At 42.6% G+C, this 23,695-nt stretch overlaps 1 protein-coding gene across 1 annotated transcript in view; it reads right to left on the bottom strand.

The window, feature by feature from the left end:
• Positions 1-23,695, bottom strand: part of COL4A2 (collagen type IV alpha 2 chain) — a 189,559-nt gene that overhangs the window by 26,245 nt on the left and 139,619 nt on the right. Inside the window, exons 28-42 of the mRNA XM_083168671.1 lie at positions 23,057-23,131; positions 22,617-22,724; positions 20,368-20,589; positions 16,805-16,966; positions 15,725-15,895; positions 15,032-15,175; positions 11,915-12,040; positions 10,694-10,875; positions 10,068-10,131; positions 9,914-9,988; positions 9,095-9,202; positions 8,353-8,460; positions 6,162-6,233; positions 5,955-6,080; positions 4,387-4,503 (exon numbers count right to left, since the gene is read on the bottom strand). Of these exons, the coding sequence (XP_083024797.1) occupies positions 4,387-4,503; positions 5,955-6,080; positions 6,162-6,233; positions 8,353-8,460; positions 9,095-9,202; positions 9,914-9,988; positions 10,068-10,131; positions 10,694-10,875; positions 11,915-12,040; positions 15,032-15,175; positions 15,725-15,895; positions 16,805-16,966; positions 20,368-20,589; positions 22,617-22,724; positions 23,057-23,131 (1,860 nt within the window). The remainder of the gene's footprint in view (positions 1-4,386; positions 4,504-5,954; positions 6,081-6,161; positions 6,234-8,352; positions 8,461-9,094; positions 9,203-9,913; positions 9,989-10,067; positions 10,132-10,693; positions 10,876-11,914; positions 12,041-15,031; positions 15,176-15,724; positions 15,896-16,804; positions 16,967-20,367; positions 20,590-22,616; positions 22,725-23,056; positions 23,132-23,695) is intronic.

Raw genomic sequence — 23,695 nt, 5'->3', positions numbered from 1 at the left:
TATTCCGTTCTACCGGCCAGAGGGGGACATTTATGCACTTTCAAGAGGAAGTCATAAAGGGCCTAATATTTGGGAACCAGCAGGCAGAGGGCCCCAGTACTTCTAGTACTGGCCCCCGTATTGTACCAGGGCAGCATTTTCCTGATGAAATCCCCTCCACTGGAAAAAAGGGCAGGACACAAAAAAGGTGCAAAGTTTGCTATAAAAAGGGAATAAGAAAGCAAACTATTTTCCAGTGTGACACTTGCCCCGACAAACCCGGCCTATGTATAAAGGAGTGTTTTAAAATATACCACACATCTATGGAATATTAGGTTCATAATTTCACCGTGCTTTGGGGGTCTTGCTAATGCCACATAGCACCCACCATTCATTCCACCAGAATCTGAGCCGCAAAATCCAAAAATCACTCCTTCCCTTCTGAGTCCTGCCATGCACCCAACTGGTATTTTTTGGTCACATGTGAGGCATTGCCGTACTTGGGAGATATTGGGGCACAGATTTTGGGGTGCTTTTTCTCCTTCATTCCTTGTGAAAATGAAAAATTTTGAGCCAGAACTGCATTTTTGTGTAAAAAAATGTAATTTTTCATGTTCACTGCCCAGTTTTATCAAAATTGGTGAAACCCCTGGGGGTTTGAAATGTACACTATACCCCTAGATGAATTCCCTGAGGGGTGTAGTTTGCAAAATGGGGTCACTTGTGGGGGGGTTCCACTGTATTGGTGCTTTGGGGGTCTTGCTAATGCGACATAGCACCCACCATCATTCCACCAGAATTTGTGCTGCAAACTCCAAATATCACTCCTTCCCTTCTGAGTCCTGCCACTTTTTGGTCACACATGAGGCATTGCCGTACTCGGGAGAAATTGGGGCACAGATTTTGGGGTGCTTTGTCTCCTTCATTCCTTCTGAAAATGAAAAATTTTGAGCCAGAACTGCATTTTTGTGTAAAAAAATGTAATTTTTCATTTTCACTGCCCACTTGTATCAAAATTGGTGAAACCCCTGGGGGTTTGAAATGTACACTATACCCCTAGATGAATTCCCTGAGGGGTGTAGTTTGCAAAATGGGGTCACTTGTGGGGGGGTTCCACTGTATTGGTGCTTTGGGGGTCTTGCTAATGCGACATAGCACCCACCAAAATTCCACCAGAATCTGAGCTGCAAAATCCAAAAATCACTCCTTCCCTTCTGAGTCCTGCCATGCACCCAACTGGTATTTTTTGGTCACATGTGAGGCATTGCCGTACTCGGGAGAAATTGGGGCACAGATTTTGGGGTGCTTTTTCTCCTTCATACCTTCTGAAAATGAAACATTTTGAGCCAGAACTGCATTTTTGTGTAAAAAAATGTAATTTTTCATGTTCACTGCCCACTTGTATCAAAATTGGTGAAACCCCTGGGGGTTTGAAATGTACACTATACCCCTAGATGAATTCCCTGAGGGGTGTAGTTTGCAAAATGGGGTCACTTGTGGGGGGGTTCCACTGTCTTGGTGCTTGGGGGGTCTTGCTAATGCGACATAGCACCCACCAAAATTCCACCAGAATCTGAGCTGCAAAATCCAAAAATCACTCCTTCCCTTCTGAGTCCTGCCATGCACCCAACTGGTATTTTTTGGTCACATGTGAGGCATTGCCGTACTCGGGAGAAATTGGGGCACAGATTTTGGGGTGCTTTTTCTCCTTCATACCTTCTGAAAATGAAAAATTTTGAGCCAGAACTGCATTTTTGTGTAAAAAAATGTAATTTTTCATTTTCACTGCCCACTTGTATCAAAATTGGTGAAACCCCTGGGGGTTTGAAATGTACACTATACCCCTAGATGAATTCCCTGAGGGGTGTACTTTGCAAAATGGGGTGACTTGTGGGGGGGTTCCACTGTATTGGTGCAACATAGCACCCACCATTCATTCCACCAAAATCTGTGCTGCAAAATCCAAAAATCACTCCTTCCCTTCTGAGTCCTGCCATGCACCCAACTGGTATTTTTTGTTCACATGTGAGGCATTGCCGTACTCGGGAGAAATTGGGGCACAGATTTTGGGGTGCTTTTTCTCCTTCATACCTTCTGAAAATGAAAAATTTTGAGCCAGAACTGAATTTTTGTGTAAAAAAATGTAATTTTTCATTTTCACTGCCCACTTGTATCAAAATTGGTGAAACCCCTGGGGGTTTGAAATGTACACTATACCCCTAGATGAATTCCCTGAGGGGTGTAGTTTGCAAAATGGGGTCACTTGTGGGGGGGTTCCACTGTATTGGTGCTTGGGGGGTCTTGCTAATGCGACATAGCACCCACCAAAATTCCACCAGAATCTGAGCTGCAAAATCCAAAAATCACTCCTTCCCTTCTGAGTCCTGCCATGCACCCAACTGGTATTTTTTGGTCACATGTGAGGCATTGCCGTACTCGGGAGAAATTGGGGCACAGATTTTGGGGTGCTTTTTCTCCTTCATACCTTCTGAAAATGAAAAATTTTGAGCCAGAACTGCATTTTTGTGTAAAAAAATGAAATTTTTCATTTTCACTGCCCACTTGTATCAAAATTGGTGAAACCCCTGGGGGTTTGAAATGTACACTATACCCCTAGATGAATTCCCTGAGGGGTGTACTTTGCAAAATGGGGTGACTTGTGGGGGGGTTCCACTGTATTGGTGCAACATAGCACCCACCATTCATTCCACCAAAATCTGTGCTGCAAAATCCAAAAATCACTCCTTCCCTTCTGAGTCCTGCCATGCACCCAACTGGTATTTTTTGTTCACATGTGAGGCATTGCCGTACTCGGGAGAAATTGGGGCACAGATTTTGGGGTGCTTTTTCTCCTTCATACCTTCTGAAAATGAAAAATTTTGAGCCAGAACTGCATTTTTGTGTAAAAAAATGTAATTTTTCATTTTCACTGCCCACTTGTATCAAAATTGGTGAAACCCCTGGGGGTTTGAAATGTACACTATACCCCTAGATGAATTCCCTGAGGGGTGTAGTTTGCAAAATGGGGTCACTTGTGGGGGGTTCCACTGTATTGGTGCTTGGGGGGTCTTGCTAATGCGACATAGCACCCACCAAAATTCCACCAGAATCTGAGCTGCAAAATCCAAAAATCACTCCTTCCCTTCTGAGTCCTGCCATGCACCCAACTGGTATTTTTTGGTCACATGTGAGGCATTGCGGTACTCGGGAGAAATTGGGGCACAGATTTTGGGGTGCTTTGTCTCCTTCATTCCTTGTGAAAATGAAAAATTTTGAGCCAGAACTGCATTTTTGTGTAAAAAATGTAATTTTTCATTTTCACTGCCCAGTTGTACCACAATTGGTGAAACCCCTGGGGGTTTGAAATGTACACTATACCCCTAGATGAATTCCCTGAGGGGTGTAGTTTGCAAAATGGGGTAACTTGTGGGGGGGTTCCTAAATTTTAGCATCTCATGGTGCCTAGAAACCTACATGGTGCCTAAAAAATAATCTCATAAAAAGGAGGCTCCAAAATCAAGTAGGTGCTCCTTCTATTATGAAGCCTGTGGTTTGGTCAACGTGCACACTAGGGCCACATATAGGATATTTTTGAAAACAAAAGAATTGGGGGAATCAATTTTTAGTCACATTTCTCTAGTAAAATGTACTGTGTTCCTTAGAAAAATGTATTAAAATTGCAAATCTGCAAAAAAAATGAAATTTTGAAATTTCACCTACACTTTGTTTTAATTCCTGTGAAACACCTAAAGGGTTAACAAACTTCCAAAATGCTGTTTTGAATACTGTGAGGGGTGCAGTTTTTGAAATGGCATCATTTATGGGGGTGTCTCACATACAAGTCCCTCAAAGTCATATCAGAACTGAACTGGTCCCTAAAAAAATCAGTGTTTGAAATTTTCTTGAAAATTTGAGAATTTGCTATTCATATTGTAAGCCTCCTAGTGTCCAAAAAAATTAAAAGGAAGTTGAAATAATGATGGAAACATAAAGTAGACATATGGTCTATGTTAGTTATTAACTATTTTGAGTGGTATGATTATTTGTCTCACAAGCAGAAAATTTAACATTTTGCAAATCGCTAAATTTTCCATTTTTTCACGACATTTTGGTATTTTTCACAAAAAAACACAGACTGTATCAACCCAAATTTACCACTAATTTGAAGTACAATGTGTCACGAAAAAACAATCTCAAAATCACTGGGATAAGTAAAAGCAAAAAAAAGTTATCCCCACTTAAGTGAGACATGTCAGATTTGAAAAAAATGGCTCTGTCAGGAACGCAAAAACTAGCTCTGTCAGGAAGGGGTTAAGTACAATCACAGAATTGGCAAGATATCCGGGTTCAAATTTACTTGCACTTCCCGATGCTTGGAAAAGTAGAAAAGGAATACATATATATTACCTGGCTGTCCTCTAGGTCCTGGAGCCCCAACATCTCCTTGTATCCCCGACCGGTTAGCAGCACCAGGAACCCCTGGCATTCCAACAAATCCAGGAAAACCAATGGTCCCAGGAGAACCTATTACCAACACAACAGAACCCCAATAAGGATTACCATAAAATCTAATAAGTGGGACTATTTACACAGCAAGCATAGTCAATTCAAACATATTTTCTATCTGACTGTGCCTTGTGCATGTGTGCGTATATATATTTATCTATGTAGGTACCAGTCCAGGATTTAGAACAGCAGCAACAGCAGGCCTAGAGAGATCCAGTCCGGGATTTTTAAGATGTATTGTGAATCACTCTCTGCTAAGTAAAAAGCACCTGTTACTTCCTCCTATTTGTTCGTCCAGACCAGGGGGTCATTACTCCCAAGGCCTAAAAGAACCCCGAAACGTTGATTAAATGTCCAACAGTTGTTTGGTTTTCACAAGACTTAAGGTGGGTACACACGGCACGATGTCGGAAGCATTCTGACATCGTTAACGAGTGTATCAAATCGTTCATCGTGCGTACACACGGAACGATTGGATACACTTGACAAAAGATTTGTCTATGATCTTCCTGCATGCAGGAAAGATCATAGACCACCGTTAACGATTCACGGGTACGCGCATCATTAACGATGCACGGAACGATTTGAACGATTGGTCGTTCCCATAGATCGGGAACGCCCACATCGGGCTTCAAATCTATCCGTGTGTACCCAGCTTTAGTGGTCGGCAACGATTAACATTTTTAATCATGGTCAATCGCATGACAGTTTTGCAATTAACTGTGATTAATCGCATTGTTAGGCACATACAGATGGTTCAATCCTCTGCGAAGGCTGACAGGGGGGAGTGGTCGGCGGATGGGTACGCACAAGCTGTTCTTTTGCTCAAGCGTCCCACCAGGTGCCTCCTTGCCCGTCTCCACTTCAAACTATGTACGATGGCACCCTGGGGTGCCTCAGGACACTTGCAGGGGTGCCTGGGTTGGTGGCCCCTGATCAATTCAAATTATTTATGGTCAATGTAATAGACAAAACCAGTGTTTGTGGCTTCCAATTATAACATATGTGGAAAAACAGAAGCGAATCCTGTCCATCACCACATAGCTGACCCTAAAAATTACATATAAACAGTTTACATATTTTAATATTTTGGTACTTGTGTAGTTTCACGGCGCCAGCATGGCGCCGTGCTACTTCCGGGTTCTACGCTCGCCACAAACTATGTTAAAAAAAGTAACTTAACTCCATGCCAACATGGATAGTTCATACCCCCACTATCCATGTTGGCATGGAGCTGATTTTAAATAGCGTGGCAAGCGTAGCGAGCCACCGAGCCCGCAGCGTGGGCGAGCGAAGCGAGCCCCGCAAGGGGACTCAGACGCACGGCCCCATACTGGTGCCGTGAAACTACACAAGTACCAATATTTTTTTCTGATACTCTAGGGTGCAGTGATTCAAAAAAGTTTGGGAAACCCTGCTATATGCATAACCATTCAAACACACATTTCTGTAGAAACTATTATACTAACCTGGTTCTCCTCTGGCTCCTTTAGCACCTGCATTTCCTGGAAACCCAACAACTGTACTTTGCTCTCCCTGACTACCCTTTTCACCGGCACTTCCTCTTAAGCCCGGTAGGCCTGGTACATCGGCCCCTGTTTAGAAAAATGCACAAATATTTAATGTTCTAAAAGTGATTGTCCTATTAACCAAAGCTCTAGTGGTGCAAAATGTACCTGGTGCCCCCTGAAAGCCCTTACTGCCTGCCAGACCTTCAAGCCCAGAAGTTCCTCTGGGTCCAGGAAAACCTATAAGAATGAGAGAATAGATAATATGGCATTTTATAGACTGTAGAGGATGTATTGTACAATAGTAGATTACAGTTTAAAATAGTACAGGTCTGTATAAGAAGAGATACAGGAGCACAATAAGCTGCTCTGATCACTCCACAGTAATTGCAGAGGGGCATACATAACACTTGGCTTGGGTCATTATTCTGTGTTTAATATTTCCTCTAATTGTAAGTGACAGTTCTAAATGACATCGTTTCTGTAACAAAAGCATGAACAAATACAACAGGTAGACATACCAAGACATACAGGGGTAAATCAACTATAGCGGCAGGGAGGCAGTAGAAAGCGACAAGGTATATTAACCAGTCGCGGCTCTTACCGTTATCGAGGAGGGGGTTGCCGCAATGCGGGCCCCACCTGCGCTGCTGCTCCATCCCCGTCCGCCGCGCTCCCCGGTCACCTGCATGGGGCCAGCGCATGCGCACTAATTTCATACATACTGCGCATGCACTGGCCCAAGCCTCCTTGGGCTGCCTTTGCAGCAGCCCCCGGAGGCTTGATCGGGTTCCCGGGTCCGGCGCATGCACAGTATGGTCCGCGGTACTGTGCATGTGCAGAAACCGTTTTGGGGGCTGACGCGCATTTGCGCAGAGAGAGGCATCCCGGAGGGAGGGAACACCTCCCAATGAGACTGCCTTGAGTGACTGGCAGGTCAGACTTCCAATAGGAAGTCACTGCCAGTCACAGTGAAGCCAGTGCAGTCTCACAGACTGCATCTGGCTTCACTTTAGACAGAGACAATGGTGGATTTTACCTGGGGGGGCTGCAGCCCTGCAGCCCATAGGTAAAAACCGCCACTGGTATTAACATATTATTTGTCATATTGGGGGAGTATAAACTTCCCCTCCAACTATGCCTGTCAGTGCTCACAGCACATCAGCACATGACAGGCATCGTTGGAGTCTGTTTGTCTCCTCCTCCAGCTAAAGTGTGTATGTGCGGGATATTGCTGCTATCACGAGATCTACTGTGTACAACCTTGAGACACAGCAAACACTACATTAGATGTGAATGGGGCAATGGTAGCTGCAGCTGTCAAATCAATAGCTGCACATGTTGAAATGTTCAGTGCTACTGACCTTTTATATGTTGTCCCCACATATTGGTGTGCTATCTTAAAGATACAGTAGCAGTACCATTAATGACAGAGCTCATAGTACCCCTGTCTCATAGCACACTTCTACTCCTTCATACATGTATCAGAGTACATAACGGCATGTCTTACATATCCTCCACCCCATGGTTTCTTAGTATAGGCCAAAAACAATGTAATCTTCATAAATTTGCTTCCTTTGCTCACTGTAGTACACAGCGGCGCTTTAAGAGAGGAGGAGGACCGTGGGCAGCCTCCTCCATTCAGGCCCCCTCCGCTCTTCTGTCCACAGTGCCGCACAGCGCAGTAGAGTCTGAGCACCAGAGGGCTCATTTTGACACTTTTCCTGTCATTGGCATTGTCCAAAGTTACTAGAGGAAGATGCCCATGCAACTAAGTATTATTAGAGAAAGATGGCCATATAGTTAGGCATAACTAGAGGAAGAAAGCCATATAGCTAGGTGGAAGATATCCATACAGCTATATATCACTAGTGGAACATTTTACACAAATGTGTGAATCTGAGTGACCTGTGCATGCTTCTACAAACATGCTGCCCAAAAGCTGGTCTACTAGAAAAGTGCATTTTGAGCCAATTTACAATAGTGTTTGCAGAAACAAATCTTGGTAAATGTTTTTGTTGTAGTAGCGCCTATGGAAAGTCCTGCCTAGTTGGTGCACTGATTCATACATGTGTGCTCTACTGTGTTTCTCAGGTGTATTTGAGCAAATTCTGACACGTTTTATGGTTTGGAAAATACCGAAATGCATTTTACGGCCAAAAATGTAATATCGAATGAACTGGGAATGACATCAAATTTACCCCTTGCATATTACATATTTTCTTGTAAAATATTTAAAATGTGGGAGAGGTGCATAAAATCAGCAATTTGTAAATATCTTTACAGTCCTAGTCATAAGTATTATATATAAAACTCAGCTATGAACCATTCATGATACTACAGTTATGTGAAGGTTTACCTTGCTGACCAGGTAAACCTGGGTTACCAAAACTTCCTTTTTCACCAGTAGCCCCTGGAAATCCGGGTTCTCCCTGGGCTCCAGGTAATCCCAAAAGGCCTGGTAGTCCTGAGAAATAAGAGTTACACACATGAATCTATTGTGACAGCCAAATGCAATAAACAGCCAGAAGATTAGTAAGGTGAAACAAATGAAACTTTGTATATTACTGCTTACCGAAAGGGGAAACGTAATAACCTGTGCCATTGCAGGCAACCGTGAGATCCTGAAGAATCTGGCTGATGTCTTCAGGTAGCAATCATTTAAAAGGCCAAACCAAACTAGTTGTGCCTCTTACATGACTGTCCTTTTAAAACACAGACTCGCGGATAGCTCTCCGGTGCCTGCATTTTGTAGACTGCTTCATTTACCCATAAGAATATTAAAAAGTAACGCACATCTGACATGCATCGCTCCTTCCCAATAAATTGAAAGGCTGTGTTTGTGTAAATATTGATACAGAATACAAAGTAGAACTGTAGTAGACTCTAAACCAGGGCTGGGCAACACCTGCCCTCCAGATGTTAATGAACTACACATCCCAGGATGCTTTGCATTAGTTTTGCTATGTGGCCATGCTGAAACTGATGCAAGGCATACTGGGATGTGTAGTTCATCAACATCTGGAGGGCCGGTGTTGCCCAGCCCTGCTCTAAACCAACAACATAATAGTCTTTGTTGCTTATCATCCAGAAAGTACTACCTGTTTGCCCCTTCTTTCCCGGTTGTCCAGTTTCTCCTTTCATCCCATCAATGCCTCTAAATCCTGTCTCTCCAATGAATCCTTTGTCTCCATGTCTTCCTGGCTGTCCTGTATTATACCAAAAAATCCAGAATTGTTAGCACTATGAAGAAACCCATAAGGTATCTGCACTATAAACTCCGGCGCAATGCCACAGTCCCCTCATAGAGGGTACGATGCCCGCACGGAGTCTGCACACAGGGCTTCCTCTTCTGTGAAACCACCTCTGATATTTGTAATTGTAAAAAGATTGACGGTCTATTGATTTGGGATTCTAGCGGTTAATTCCAAGTAAAACTGCGCGATACAATGAAACATTTTTTAAAAAGCCCTAAGAAAATTAGAAAACATGACTCTTAGTAAATTTACTGTTCAGAGTTAAGTAGCTGCTCTGATATTCAAAGACAGACAAAATAATATTATAATTTATTTACATTACACATTCTACTACAGTGCATGAAGGCTTATGTTCACAAAGATGGCAATATATGTTTAGTAAGGCCAGCTATCATAAGACACGCAGTGGTAGTATTGTATTACATTTCTTGCTTAATCCTTGAAAGCTGAGCATTGTTCTTCAAGAATACCTGACCTGTGGTTGCTGCTAGTTCCTACACAAACTCAAACCTCTACCATGTCCCAACAGTATAACAAATGGCTTTATTCTAACAGTAACAAAGTGAATTACACATTGCTAGTAGGAACTTGGGAAACATGAGAACACATGTGTGGTAAGGAAATCTATCAGCTTTCTGCTACTACAATTGCTTAATGATGTACCTGGGAATCCGGGGTCACCTGTTGCTCCCTTGATTCCTCTCTCCCCTGGTATATTTATAGGGTCTCCTCTTTCTCCTGAAAACAGAAACGTATAATCCAGACCTCTCTTTTCACGCCATTGTGCAGTTGAGAAACTCATTTATACAGCACGTACCTTTGTCTCCGAAAACACCCTTTTCACCTGGAAGACCATAAACACCAGGTAGACCCGGTGAACCCTTTCATAGAAACACAATGGATGAGGTCAGTGTGTGGAACATGCTCAATCCTTGGTAATCAGGTAAACATGAACTTAATTCTAATCTATTATTAGCAGCAGGATACAGTAGTGGATGTAGTAGTTTCTCATTGTGTCTGGAACATAGTAGACAATGAGGTGGATGTTCTAAACCAGAAATGCGGTAAAAACCCTGTTATCGTATTTTTACTGCATTTCTCTCCACCATGTCAGTGCTGCAGAAGCCTATGGGCTTCGTAATGCAGCGCCGTATGAGGAATCCGTCATGGATCCCACCCAGCATGCCCCGCAGCCGGACCCGCATCGCAAGGGACAGTTCTTATTGCAAAAGCTGTCCCTTGTGTTAATAATCGCATATGTTAGAGTATATGTGTTTATTAAAAATTCGAAGCCTGGGATGTGTGGAAATGTAGGGTGGCGGATGTAAGAGCTTCTTATCCCATATTCGATAGAATTAAGCAAATGTTAAAATCAATGATAAAGCTGAACATCCCACAATTATTTATGTAATCTATCTACAATCTACAATAGCAGGAACTTACTCTGGGACCAGTAAAACCAGGAAATCCACGAATGCCTGGTGGGCCGACTTGGCCTGGAACTCCGGGATAGCCAGTGAGTCCAGTTTGTCCAGAGTCTCCTTTATTGCCAGTTTCATAGTTTGGCGTTCCTGGAAAGCCAGACTGGCCCGGCTGCCCAGGATGACCAGGCATTCCTTTTGATCCTGAGAAACAGCAAACATAGCATTTGTAAAAGCATCCGGTCATATAATCTCACTCCAGTTTCATGTTTGTGCTGTGTTATATGGACTATTTGAGTCTGGGGCTGGTTATGGCCGTGGGAGGGGGGACCCCCACACGGTTTTTAAAAATTATTTATTTTTCTCTTTTTTGTTTACACTGCAGCATGCACGGATCTGACTGATCCCTGCAGGCTACCAATACGAATTTACATTTTAAAATAGGAATTTGTATTTAAAAATACAAATTGTATCAGAAAAAATACGAATCCATAGGCCATCAAAGCAGTCAAATACCACTGCTTTGTAAATTTCCCTCTGGAATACGAATTCGTAAATGAAATATGACTTCGATGCCAGTTGTATTCATTCGTATTAAGAACACAAATGCAAATTTTTGTATTCGAATTCCTAGTAAATTTCCCCCTCTGTCTTGTATATATTATAATTCATTACATTAATATATTATTCATGGCAAATTAATATTGTGCATTACCCTAGCACATATGATGGTGTCGAAGAAGTGAGCAAACTGGGCCCCATTCAGACCCATTCGCTTAGCTGTGAATTTGCAGGCCGAGCGATTATTGAACGTCAGCAGTGGGCATGTGCAAGCCATCCTTACGATCACAGGCAGCGACGTTCGCAAGTTGATTGATAGGCGTCGGGCTTTTGGGGACGGAATGCTGGTGTTTTCTGGAAACACCTTGTAAAATGCAGGCATTGCCCGGCCGTTAGGTGGGAGGACAGCTGACTCCCGCAGCGACCTCCTTCTCCCCACAGCATTCACAGCACCAAGTCTGGACTTACTCGCCGGCTGCGAACAAAAGGAAATCCATTCGATGGTGATTACAAAAGGATTTCCCCTGTGTACAGCTGCGTATGTATTCCCAGGCTCGGTGAGTCATTGGGGGAATGTGTCTGATTGTAAATGCATCCAAGGCCACAGTATCATAAGATAACCTTGCAATAGCTGTAATAGTATACTCAGATTACATAGGCTGTATTCATGTGAAGTACTTACCCTTAATGCCTGTTGCCCCTTTAAATCCATAAGGACCAAGATCTCCTTTGTCCCCTTTCATCTCCATTAGCATTTCTGCCTTGATTTCAGGTTCAGGTCCTGGTGGGCCCCTTTCACCACGTTCTCCTTTATATTTAGAGACAAAGTTCAAGGGTTAAATCATTTGCAGTTTTATTTATATTGTACTTTGGTTTTGAAACATATTTATTTTGCTGTGTTACGCAATCCTAGAATGTTTAGGGGTAAGGCACAGTATTACAGCATGTATATCATAGGTGATATCAAATGGGGCCACAAATTTGTGAGGATTAAAAATTAAATTCATGACCACCATTTTTGCTTCCACCAAAATTGAAAATATCGATGAACCTACAATGTATTATCTATAGGTATTGGGTACTTGTCATTTGAATTTACAAGAAAGAAAAAATACCCCCACCCCCAAAAAAATATAGCATTATTTTTTTATTTGTTTTAGTTTTATAACTAAATCTATGGTACCTGACTCATAATGTCAATAATATGTGAATTACGAAAAGTAAGCACTAATATGATCCATCCATTTAAATGTCTGTAGAAATAAATAATATCTCAGCACCACTATAAAATGAACAAATAAAAGAGACGTGTTAGCACGGATGGACTGGCCCATAGATGTACAGCTGAAACCCCCGGTAAGCCCCCACTGCCTGAATACCCACTCCCACCTCTAGGGGTCAGGTTCTAGACTGTACACTCAAACTACACACTGGTTATTTTACTACAGTAACTTGGCGAAGCAGGACCAAGGATGAACTTGAAATCTTGGTTTGTTTCTATAGAAGCTACATTACGATTAGCCCTCTCGCCAAAATTGGGAAGTGCCGGCACACCACTCTCCCCTAAATTGTAAAGGGGCAGTGTTCTTTTGCAGGCTGCCTATATTCTCTGTAATGGTTCTCCTCTGCACCCTCCTCTGGTGGATGCTTATAAACCTTCCCCAATGGGCCCTACATGACCCAGTCCGATACTGCCTGTTTGTAATATTGCCAAAAAGATATTCAAAAAGCCAATGAAAAAAAGACATAGAACCACATGGAAACCTGAAATTAATAAAAATTGCCAGGGTTTGTATATTCCAATACTTTTAAATATGTTTTTCTGCTTTTCACAATAATTGGCCTAGAGACATTTAAAGTTCCTCATAAATTCATTTGGCTACAAACAATGCTATAGCTTTCTGTGGCTTTGAAAGACAAAGGGCCAGATGAACTAAGCTGTAAAAGTGATAAAATGAAGAGCGTTAAACATCCAACCAATTAGATCCTACCTGAAATTTTCCAAACACTGTATGTGACATGGCAGGTAGGAGCTGATTGGTTGGCTGTTTACCACTCTCCATTTGATCACTTTTTAAGCTTATTGCAATGGAGATGCAAGTAGAGATCAGCCTACCATAAAGGGCTAACTGAATTTGCCCTATATACAGGGCCAGTATAAGGTTTCTCCCGACACTGGGCAAAACTTCAGCCTTTTGTCCCCACACGGCACCTCTACCCACACACTTTCCAGAAAGTGTGGAGGTAGCATCTTAGAAGTTCAACAACAGCCACCATCTGCAGTAAGGTTACTAAGGATGCATCTGTCAGATTTATCTTTCATTTTGTTCTCAGCAGACTCAGGGCTGATCCCCAGATCTTGGCACCCTAGGCAGCTGCCTAAAGGTAGAGCCAACCTTGCCTATATATTTAATATCACCTTTCCCCAAGATCTGTAAATTAAACCAGGACGCAGTCAGCATCCCGGCAGTCATTATGCCAGCATTCAGTATACCAATGCTAGCATTGTGACTGCCTTGAGAAGACCGGCGCTGGAACCCTGAAAGGATCAAAATGCAGAAGCTATAATACCAACAGCTAGCATCCCAACAGTCAGCATCCTGATCAGTGCGTATGCGGGCTGGGTTACAGTTAGGTTGTGTGGAGGGGGGGGTGAGGGTTAGGCACTTAGAAGGGGGAATTAGGGTTTAGGTCGGGTAGGGGGTTAGGTTTGGGCAATGGGATGCAGGGGTTAGGCACTAGCGGGGAGGGTTATTGTCAAGCTGCAAGAGGGGGGAAGGGTTAGGCTGCTGAAGAGGGGGTTAGCGGCAGGGGAAGATAAGTATACTTACCTGAACCCTGTTGGAATTCCCTCCTTCAGGTATTCTGTCTGCCAGTCATCCGTATATGTGTCCCACTAAACCGGGGTCAGGGAACTTTTTTACCTTTTACCCCAAAATATATTAGATGCGCCAACGTTAACCCCTTGATTTGAAAGGAAGTAAACCATATAGTTGTAATACACACTGTACCCCCAGAATTGTTGATGTATCCTGATAGTATGGTACACAGCCTGTCAGCAATTGATGATGATGACCATGTATGGCTATGTGTGGTACAAAATTTGTACCACACACAGCCATAAAAGATAATCATCATCATCATCATCATCATCATCATCATCAATGGCTGCCAGGCTGTGTGTTGTATAGCCATTGATAATGTGACGTCCAGGCAACTATTAGTTTCACCATTTCAAGATAATATAGTGACAGTCTGTGCAATGTTTCCCCTAGACTAGAGATGGGTATACCTTGACAAGAGCCTATAACCAGGCGAAGAAACTCGGTGCTGCAGCGGCAGTACAGGCTGTGTGCTGCTGAGATGGCGCAGCAACTAGTTGACTCTACTGAAGGAGCAGGTGGACTTGGAGGTGGGGCCCGGGGCATCACGCAGGGAAACGTGTTATACACAAGGGCCTGATGAACTGCACTGCGTCAGGTCCTTGTACACTACAGTACTGTAACACACACAGCTGGGCATGCATATACAATCTATATATAGATTGTATATGCAATTAATGAAATTCCTGGGGGTAATGGACGGTTCCGCTGCCGAGACAGCCGGGCATGCATATAGATTCATATGCATGCCCAGCCGTGTCTCGGCAGCGCGACTGTCCATTACCCCCAGGAATTTCATATTTACCCCATTTGGGGTAATTCACCCCTGTTCCCAGGCCAGTGCACTAAACTAACTGAAGTTGATTTGGTTATGCAAAACATTTATTGTTTTTAAACAAGTCATTTTAGAAAATTACCTTTAGTGCCTCCTTGCCCTGTAATCCCTTGTAATCCTGGTACACCAGGGTTGCCAAATTGTCCCTTTGGTCCTCTTCCTGCAGGTCTTCCCTTCTCACCTTTCATTCCTTCAAATCCAGCCATGCCACGTGAACCTTTTACTCCTATTTTACAAGGGATGAAAGAGTTATCCTTTTTGTGGTCTTAAATATTTTTCAGTTGATCTCACTTTATGGGGTTTATTTACTAAGATGGGAGTTCTATTGAAGATAAGATGTTTCCCATAGCAACCTATCAGAATCTACTTCTTATTTATTTAGCACCTTCTAGAAGATAATAGAATCTGATTGGTTGCCCATACCAACATCTCATCTTCAACAGAACTCCCATCTTAGCAAATTTACCCCTATGTGCTCAGTTTGAAGATAGAGCAAACTATAAAAGACTATTGCAGGACATTGGAATGAAAGAATCACGAAGCTTTAGACAAAATTTAGAATGACAGTCATTTTTTCAAATATAATGCCCTAATTATTACAGTGAGGGGAATTGAAGATAGAGACACAACATTTGTAGTAAGAATAATGATTGCAAGGTGCTTGATCCACAACTCTCTTCCAGTCAATGCAATACACAGTGGTAGTCTCTATCTAATCTACTGACCATACTTAGTATTTCCACATTATTCCAATATGTAGTTGTCTTTTGTTTACCTTTCACACCAGGGTGTCCATCCATGCCTGGCAAGCCAGAAAGCCCTGGATTTCCAGGCCTTCCCCTTATGCCAGGTATACCCAAATCTCCTGCTCCTCCAGCCTGGCCTTTTATAAAGGATTGTCCCGGCTGTCCTTGCACTCCTTCATCTCCTCTCTGTCCTTGTAAACCTGTGTTTAAATTGTTAAAATGAGGACATATTTATGTATCACTTAACTGTATATTGGGTATAATATATATATACCAAAGCAAAGTGAACAGCACTCACGGGACTAGTATATAGCAGTAAATCAAAGCTAGGACACAGCGGTCTCTTAAGCAATGTTTTGTGCTTTAACGACCCGTCATCAGGCTAAAACAGCATGTCTCTTCACTGGTGCCATTTTCTGGGGTCATCACAGTGTACGTAATACGTAGTGTACGTAATACGTAGTGTACGTATTACGTCCCGGTGTCAGCAGGAAATGGTCCGACAGTCAAACTCCGTGCACACATAAGGCGCACCTGATTATAAGGCGCACGGCCTATTTTGGCAAAAGTGTAAGGCTATTAGGTGCGCCTTATAGTCCGAAAAATACGGTATATGGGCAGAATGTAATGCCACCGAGTTTGGCGGCAGTGCGGGATACCAGCCAAACTCAAAGTGTTTTTTAATGGGGATATCACTTACAAGGTCATGGTTTTGCCTTGTAAGTGCTTGCCTCTTTATGAAAACTTAAGCCGACATACCGTACTAAAGCCAAACTGCGGCATTACCTTCTGCCCTATGTCTGTAACTTTCTATGACTAAGTTACAAATGTTCTATGTGTGAGCTCTTTCTCACATGACAGATATCAATATGAGAATTCAATTTGTTCCAAACACATTGGAGCATATCCTTGTCAATACTCCCATGCTGCTTTGATAGGATGCCCAAATCTAACTCTCTGCACATGTTACATTTGCCCCACTTAAAGTGCACAGATTTTTGCTCATTTTGAGAATAACTTTGTCCAGGTCTGAATCAGGCCCTAACAGTTGAACAATTATTTTATTTTTAAGGTAATATATTAAATTAATTACAGCACTAATTTCTCACCTGGACGTCCCTGGGAACCCACTGTGCCTGGCTTTCCTTGCTTTCCAGGCATTCCTGCAAATCCACCATTCCCTGATGGTCCAGGTAAACCCGGAGATCCTGGAATTCCAGGATCACCCTGAATTCCTTTTTGTCCAGAATTCCCCGATCTACCATTGATACCTAATAAAAAAAAAATGGAAGCTATGAACCATAATAGAGTACTGTTGACAGCAAGATGAAAAACAGATTAGCTGATCAATGAATTTCAAATGGACTGAATAAGTACTGTTGATAATACCGATATGTATAGAAAGCTAGAGCAGAATGAGGAAATATTTAAATATGTTGCTTGTGAGGGATAGATTAGGTGTGATTCAATAAATACTGTTTTGCACATAAGAACTAGTATAAAGTTCAATAGAACAAACACGCATTTAGGAAGTAACAATTAAAGTTCAAAGTGAAAAATAAATATTTGTGCCAAATATAGATCAGTTTGGCATCTATTCTGTCACCTGTTTTAGAAAAAAAATAAAAAAATAAACAAGCCAAAAAACGGTACTTGTTTCCTAGCACGACGCCCATCGCATTGCATACCATAAGGCAGACGATGGTATGCGATGCGATGTTAGCCGATGTTATACAATTTTAAATTGTATACCATCAAATTGTATGCCATTGTATGGCAAATACAATGGTATACGATTTTAAATTGTATAAGCACCCTAATGGGTGTTTTTAATGTTAAATGTGCCCCCTATAAGATAAATAATTGTATAAGCACCGTATAGGTGCTTACAATGTTAAAAGCAATGTTATGCCACCCATACTATTAATGCCAACCCGAAGCCTGGCGAGTGCAGCAAGCCCGCGAGGGGCGGCGGTACGCGTCCTCCGACCTTTTCATACCCCACTATACACGTCGGCGTGGAGTCGATCTTATATAGTGTGGCGAGCGTAGCGAGCCACCGAGCCCGAAGCATGGTGAGCGCAGCAAGCCCTGCGAGGGGACGCAGAATACATGTGAAGTAATTTGCTTCCACACACGGGGCTCGCTGTGCTCTCCACGCTTCGGGCTCGGTGGCTCGCCACACTATATAAAATTATCTCCACGCCGACGTCGTTAGTGGGGGTATGAAAAGGTCGGAGAATGCGTACCTCCGCCCCTCGCGGGCTCGCTGCGCTCGCCACGCTTCGGGTTGGCGTTGATAGTAGCAGTGGCGTGGGGGTGCATTTAACATTGTAAGCACCTATTAAGGTGCTTATACAATTAAAAATCGTATAGGGGGACCATTTAACATTGAAAAAACCCATTAGGGTGCTTATACAATTTAAAATCGCATTGCATTGTATGCCATTGTATGCCACATACAATGGTATACAATTTTAAATTGAATACATTGCCATACGACTGAATATCGTGGGCGCCGTGCTAGGAAACAAGTACCAAAAAAACTAATAAAGAAACTGTAAATTATTATAATCAGAGGTGGCTCCAGGGAATCAGTATAAGCCAGTGCAGTGTTAAGTCCCCCCCCCCCCCCGACTCCAATTGGCCAGGGGCGGGCTTAACAATAATAGTGTATGCTGATTCCCGTGTTTTATATTACATGCATTATAACATGCATGTATATATATGCTTTGTACTCTTTGGACGGTGCTGGAGCCGTCTCTGACTATAATGCAAATGAAAAAAAAAACATTTTTCCCAGATTTATACCATGACTGATGATCGTATATTGTAACATTCACGGTGTATTACAAAGCACCAGAATATATATACCTATGTCTCTGAGCTATAAGCACAGAAATACATAGAAAAATAAATAGTTATACTATGCTATTATTTGCTAATATTACTTTAATATTGTTTGCTGGTATAGTTTTTGCCTCACAGTAGAGACGTACAGTATATCTTCCTCACTACCAGTTAACCTATGTACCACCTTTCCCACCATTTGTTAAGGTCCATACACCCTGGGTGTTTTTCCCCAAGGTGTATGGATAACGATGATGCATACATACAGAGCATTTTTCGCCCATTTTAGCGATTTTCCCTAGGGTGGACAGCGTTCTATAGCAGGGCGCTGAGCAACCAGGCCAGCGATGATGCGGGAGAGCGCATCATTGCTCAACACTGCCCTGTACACACTGGGTGGCTTTTGAGCTGAAAGCAGCTCAGACGAGTGTATGGGCCTTTAGACTGTAAGCTCATTGGTTAAGGCCATATTTACCTTCTGTTTCCTCTAATTGTATGTTATTTATCTGTATCATGATCCCCTCAATGTACAGCACTAAGTAACAATTTCCTGAAGTAGCATGCATTAAGATGTAGAAATTACTTAGTTGTAGACTAGTATGACAAATTACATCAAGATGTATCCCTTTGAGTGCCAAGGGAATTTGTCAAAATAGGTGTGAAAATTGCTAAGCAAACATTTTTATTATCCCTTTGATTGCTAACGTTGCTGTGAGCGATGCTGGCATTTTTAGGGGATATTTTGAGGATCGCTCACAGCAATGTTGGCACTCAAAAGGTTAAGCTATTTATCTCAAGTTTAGATTGACAGACCAATTTAATCTATATATTTTATTTCTATATCTTTTTTTGCGACTGATATTTGTTTTTTAAGCTATTTGCGATTGCCATTTGAAAATGGAACAAACAAAGAGAAAAGTAAGCCTGTTAGAAGCTCTATGAGTAGGCTATATCATGATTTTAATAATTACTATGGTACTTGTTTAGTTTCAGGGCTGCAGTTACGTAGTTTACATAGTGCTGTTTTGAGAATACCAATACAGCACTATGCTGCCTACGTAAACTACTGCTGGAGCCCTGAAACTACACAATGGTTAATATCCCCACTATCCACGTCATACCCCCAGTGTCCACAGAGTTGATTTTATAAAGTGTGGCAAGCGCAGCGAGCCACCGAGCCCGAAGAGTGGTGAGGGGACGCGGATACGCGCCTTGACGCGGATACGTCGGATACATCCCCTCGCGGAGCTTGCTGCACTCGCCACGCTTCGGACTCGGTGGCTCGCTGTGCTTGCCACAATTTATAATATCAACTCCATGCCCACGTGGACACTGGGGGTATGACGTGGATAGTGGGGATATGATTGTGTTAGTGTGTGAAATGTGTGTTGATAGTATGTGTGTGTGTACTGCAGTGCGTGATACTTACCCTCAACGATTTCCCCCCTCCACCGCCTGCGTCACCCTGAAGCTGCTGCTGGCGACTGTCACTCTGCTGCTACGCCCCATCTGCCTGTCACTGGCCGGGAGCAGCGCCGCGCACACAGCCGGCAGCCGAGAATGGGGGGAGATGTGCCCGGCGGCACACAGCAGGGAGCGGGGGAAGATGCGCCCGGCGGCACACAGCCGGGAGCGGAGGGAGCCATTGTTTAGGCCACGTTGTCAGTGTAGCATAGAGCTACCGCCATGAAACTAAACAAGTACCATTACTATATTTTGGGGGATTGTATATGTGCTAAAAAAAAGTTGTGGCAACATATTTTTGGGATTAAACAATAGTGTTTGTTATTATTATTATCCATATTGGAAACGTATTCCGTACCTTGAAAGCCTGGAATGCCTGCCTCGCCCAGTTTGCCTTTTAGGCCAGGTAGACCAGGAAGTCCAATATCCCCCGGGGATCCAGAAGAAGCTCCCAAGACCTCGCCAGCACCACCTTTTACTCCATCATATCCTTGTACACCAGGCTTCCCAGCAGAACCAGGTCCCCCAGGCAGTCCTGGTTGGCCAGGTTTACCACGGTCTCCTCTTCGGCCTGGGAATCCTGCATAACAAAGAAAGTATATACCTTAAGTGACACTACAAGGGAATTCACCCAGAATCTAATAGTAGACAAATGTAAGTGTGATCAATTTCTGGCATTCCATGTAGAAATCTAGATCTAATCACAGTTGACCACGGTCCAGTGTAAATAAATTAGGCCACTTATCGCTGCTGTGTGGGTTCCACTTAAAAAGTATAAAATAGCTTTGCCCACAACACAAAATACCTATCTAATGCTTCCATCCACATGCGCATTTAGTTTCAATTTGTGCTTATGACTTCATATACTTTGGGCCGGATTCATGGTAATTAGCAAAGCGAGTACAGCTCACACAGACCACAACAAACCAGCATATGTCCCCCTCAGGAATGGATGCACATATTTTGTGTGTGCAAAATACGTCCGAATAGATGACAATCAGTAACTGCTTCCTTTTGGCTGAGTGAATCTAGAACCATCCCACTGATGCTATAGAAGTGATTGGTGTGACTGCGGTATCCTATTCTGAATTATTTAATTGCTAATACTATATGTATTCAGTCAACAGCAATACTTCTTATTCAGTACTATGATTTTGTTCAATATCTGAAGCATTATTAGCAAATTATATTCAAAGTCTCAACTTCAGGGTAACACAATTGTGATAAAGGAATCGCTGAAGAAGATGCAAAGTAAATGTGCTCCAGATTTTGCTGCTCATTACGATTATCTTTGGAGTTTTATTATAAAATGGTCCTCACATGTCACATTACATCAGGGCCGGATTATAATGGAGGCACAAGGGGTCAGTGACCCTGGGCCCCCCTCTAGCTAGGGGCCCCCTGTGTTGGCATGTATTTTTCAAAAAAGGTTTTATGCATGGGAGTGGGGTAGTGCTGCAGCTTCACCTATCTGCCAATGTGACAATGATTAATGGTGCTGAGCATCAGGAGCCAAGTGACACTGATTGCACAAGTGTGCTGTGCATTACTGAGAGTTGACTAAGTCCCATGACACTTTGCACCAGAGGGCAGAGGCTGAGAGGTTTGTGCTGAGCTCTGATTGGTGGAGCTCATTACATGCTTCTCAGGCCCATGGAGAACAGCAGCAGCAGCTTAGTCATGGGAGGGTTTTTAATCAGAGGCAGCACTAGGACTGTGAGGTCGCCTACAGAGTAAGGTGCAGAGGGACAAACACAGGCTTTTCATGTGGTAAGTATGTGTGTGTAATATTAATATATATATATATATATATATATATATACACAGATGTGTCCACATGTATCTTGGTTTTATTGCGCCATGTATGGCACAATTTGGCACACTTTGGACTCTGCAAAAGTCACACTTTGTGATTTTTCTAAAAATTTCCACCTCTAATCTATTACTTTGTACAAATTCTACTGCTGCAAACAATTTTCAGAATCCATCCACTTGTATATATATCCCTTGCAGTTACCCATTGACCAAGTTTATTCTGCCTTTACTCTGTTTTGACAGTGTAATATTCTCCCATGCAGTTTGCGGCCAGTAATGACAAGTGCAAGGGGCCCCCCCTGTCTAAAGTACCCCGGGCCCCCCGAAGGCTTAATCTGGCACTGCATTACATGCTAGAGGTGTCCTGCTTATACTGTTTTTATTACAGAAATGTAACAATCCAACAATCTCTACGATTTTACTGCATATGTGAACAATAAAAAGTAACATATTAGAGAACAGTGTTGGATATGACAGTAGTTGCTGTGGCATATCTAGAACATTCCTGTTCTATAGGTGCCTAACAAATCTGAGACCGTTCAGCCAGGACAGAGCTGTAGCAGTGTACTGGAGGTAAGTGCTATTACACACCCAGCTCCTCCCTCCTACTGCTACTATTGTACTTCATAAAGTGCAAGTACTTCTCATACGCAGTGAGGTTCTGAGTGGAGGGAAGTTGCTATCGAGTTTGTAATAAGCAGAAAAGGTAACTGTGAATGGAAGACATCCCTCAGTAAACAGAAAGGTAAAAGTAGAAAAAACAATTTCTAGTAGTGAGCAGAAAATAGATACCTGCTGAGCCCGGCAAGCTGTCAAGTCCAGGATCACCTCTCTCTCCTTTAAAGCCAGAGACTCCATCAGGGCCTGGTGCTCCCAAATGTCCTTTCGGACCTCTTATACCTGATGTGATAAATAAAAAAACAAATATAGGGTGAACTGTAATAGGATGAGAGATTCAGAAAGTGAGAGATTTGGTAAGAAATCTCCAGTTTTTTTTTAAAGCGGCAATCATTTACACTACAAAATCCACCTGGTTTTGCAGTGTAAATGATTGCTGCTCTAAAAAAAATGGGAAATTTCTTACCAAATCTCTCACTTTCTGAATCTCTCATCCTATTAATTCCCCCTATTGTTAAGTTTTCAGTGTATTATATTAATCATGATTTTACAAAAAAATAAACACACATTGCATTTGAATATGGCTCAGTCTGCTTACCACAAAATATTCCTACCATTATATCCTGGTAATCCAGAAGGTCCTGGGGCTCCAGCTGGCGCAGGAGGTGGAGTTAATACACAGCCATTACCTGAAATTGATAGTACAGTCATGTCTCAGAGCTATCTGCAGTTACAGTGTTACAAGATTGTCTCAATTGCCTGCTGTATTATGGTGCATTACACCTGGAAATAGCTTAATAACTGCACTAATGATCCCTGTCTATTGTATGTCTTTTATGGACTGGATTAGCAGCTTTCTGTCAAAGAAATGGTCTGGTCCCATCACCAGTAGATGGACTTAATGTTTTGGTTCTTTTAAGCCATCACTGCCAGAATTTTATTTACAGTTATTTCTAGGATACACATACAGCAATGTCCGTATTTCGGAATAATTCGGATAACGGATATTCGGATACGGGATACTCGACCTGTATTACGCAGCACTTAACAGAGCATTTAGCCATTCACATCAGTCCCTGCCCCAGTCTAGCTTACAATATATATTCCCTACCACATGTACACATACAAACTAGGGTCAGTTTTATTGACAGAAGCCAACAATGTCTAAACTACTAAAGTGATTGTGCTCCGAATGCAGTGTCAGGAGTATCCCAGAAATTTCAATAATGTTACCAGTATTAAACTGACGGTAC

This window comes from Crinia signifera, chromosome 2, assembly GCF_055691185.1.
Source record: "Crinia signifera chromosome 2, ASM5569118v1, whole genome shotgun sequence".
NCBI classification, from domain to species: Eukaryota; Metazoa; Chordata; class Amphibia; order Anura; family Myobatrachidae; genus Crinia; species Crinia signifera.
Note: the sequence above shows the minus strand (reverse complement) of the source record. Positions and strands in the feature narration are given on the sequence as shown.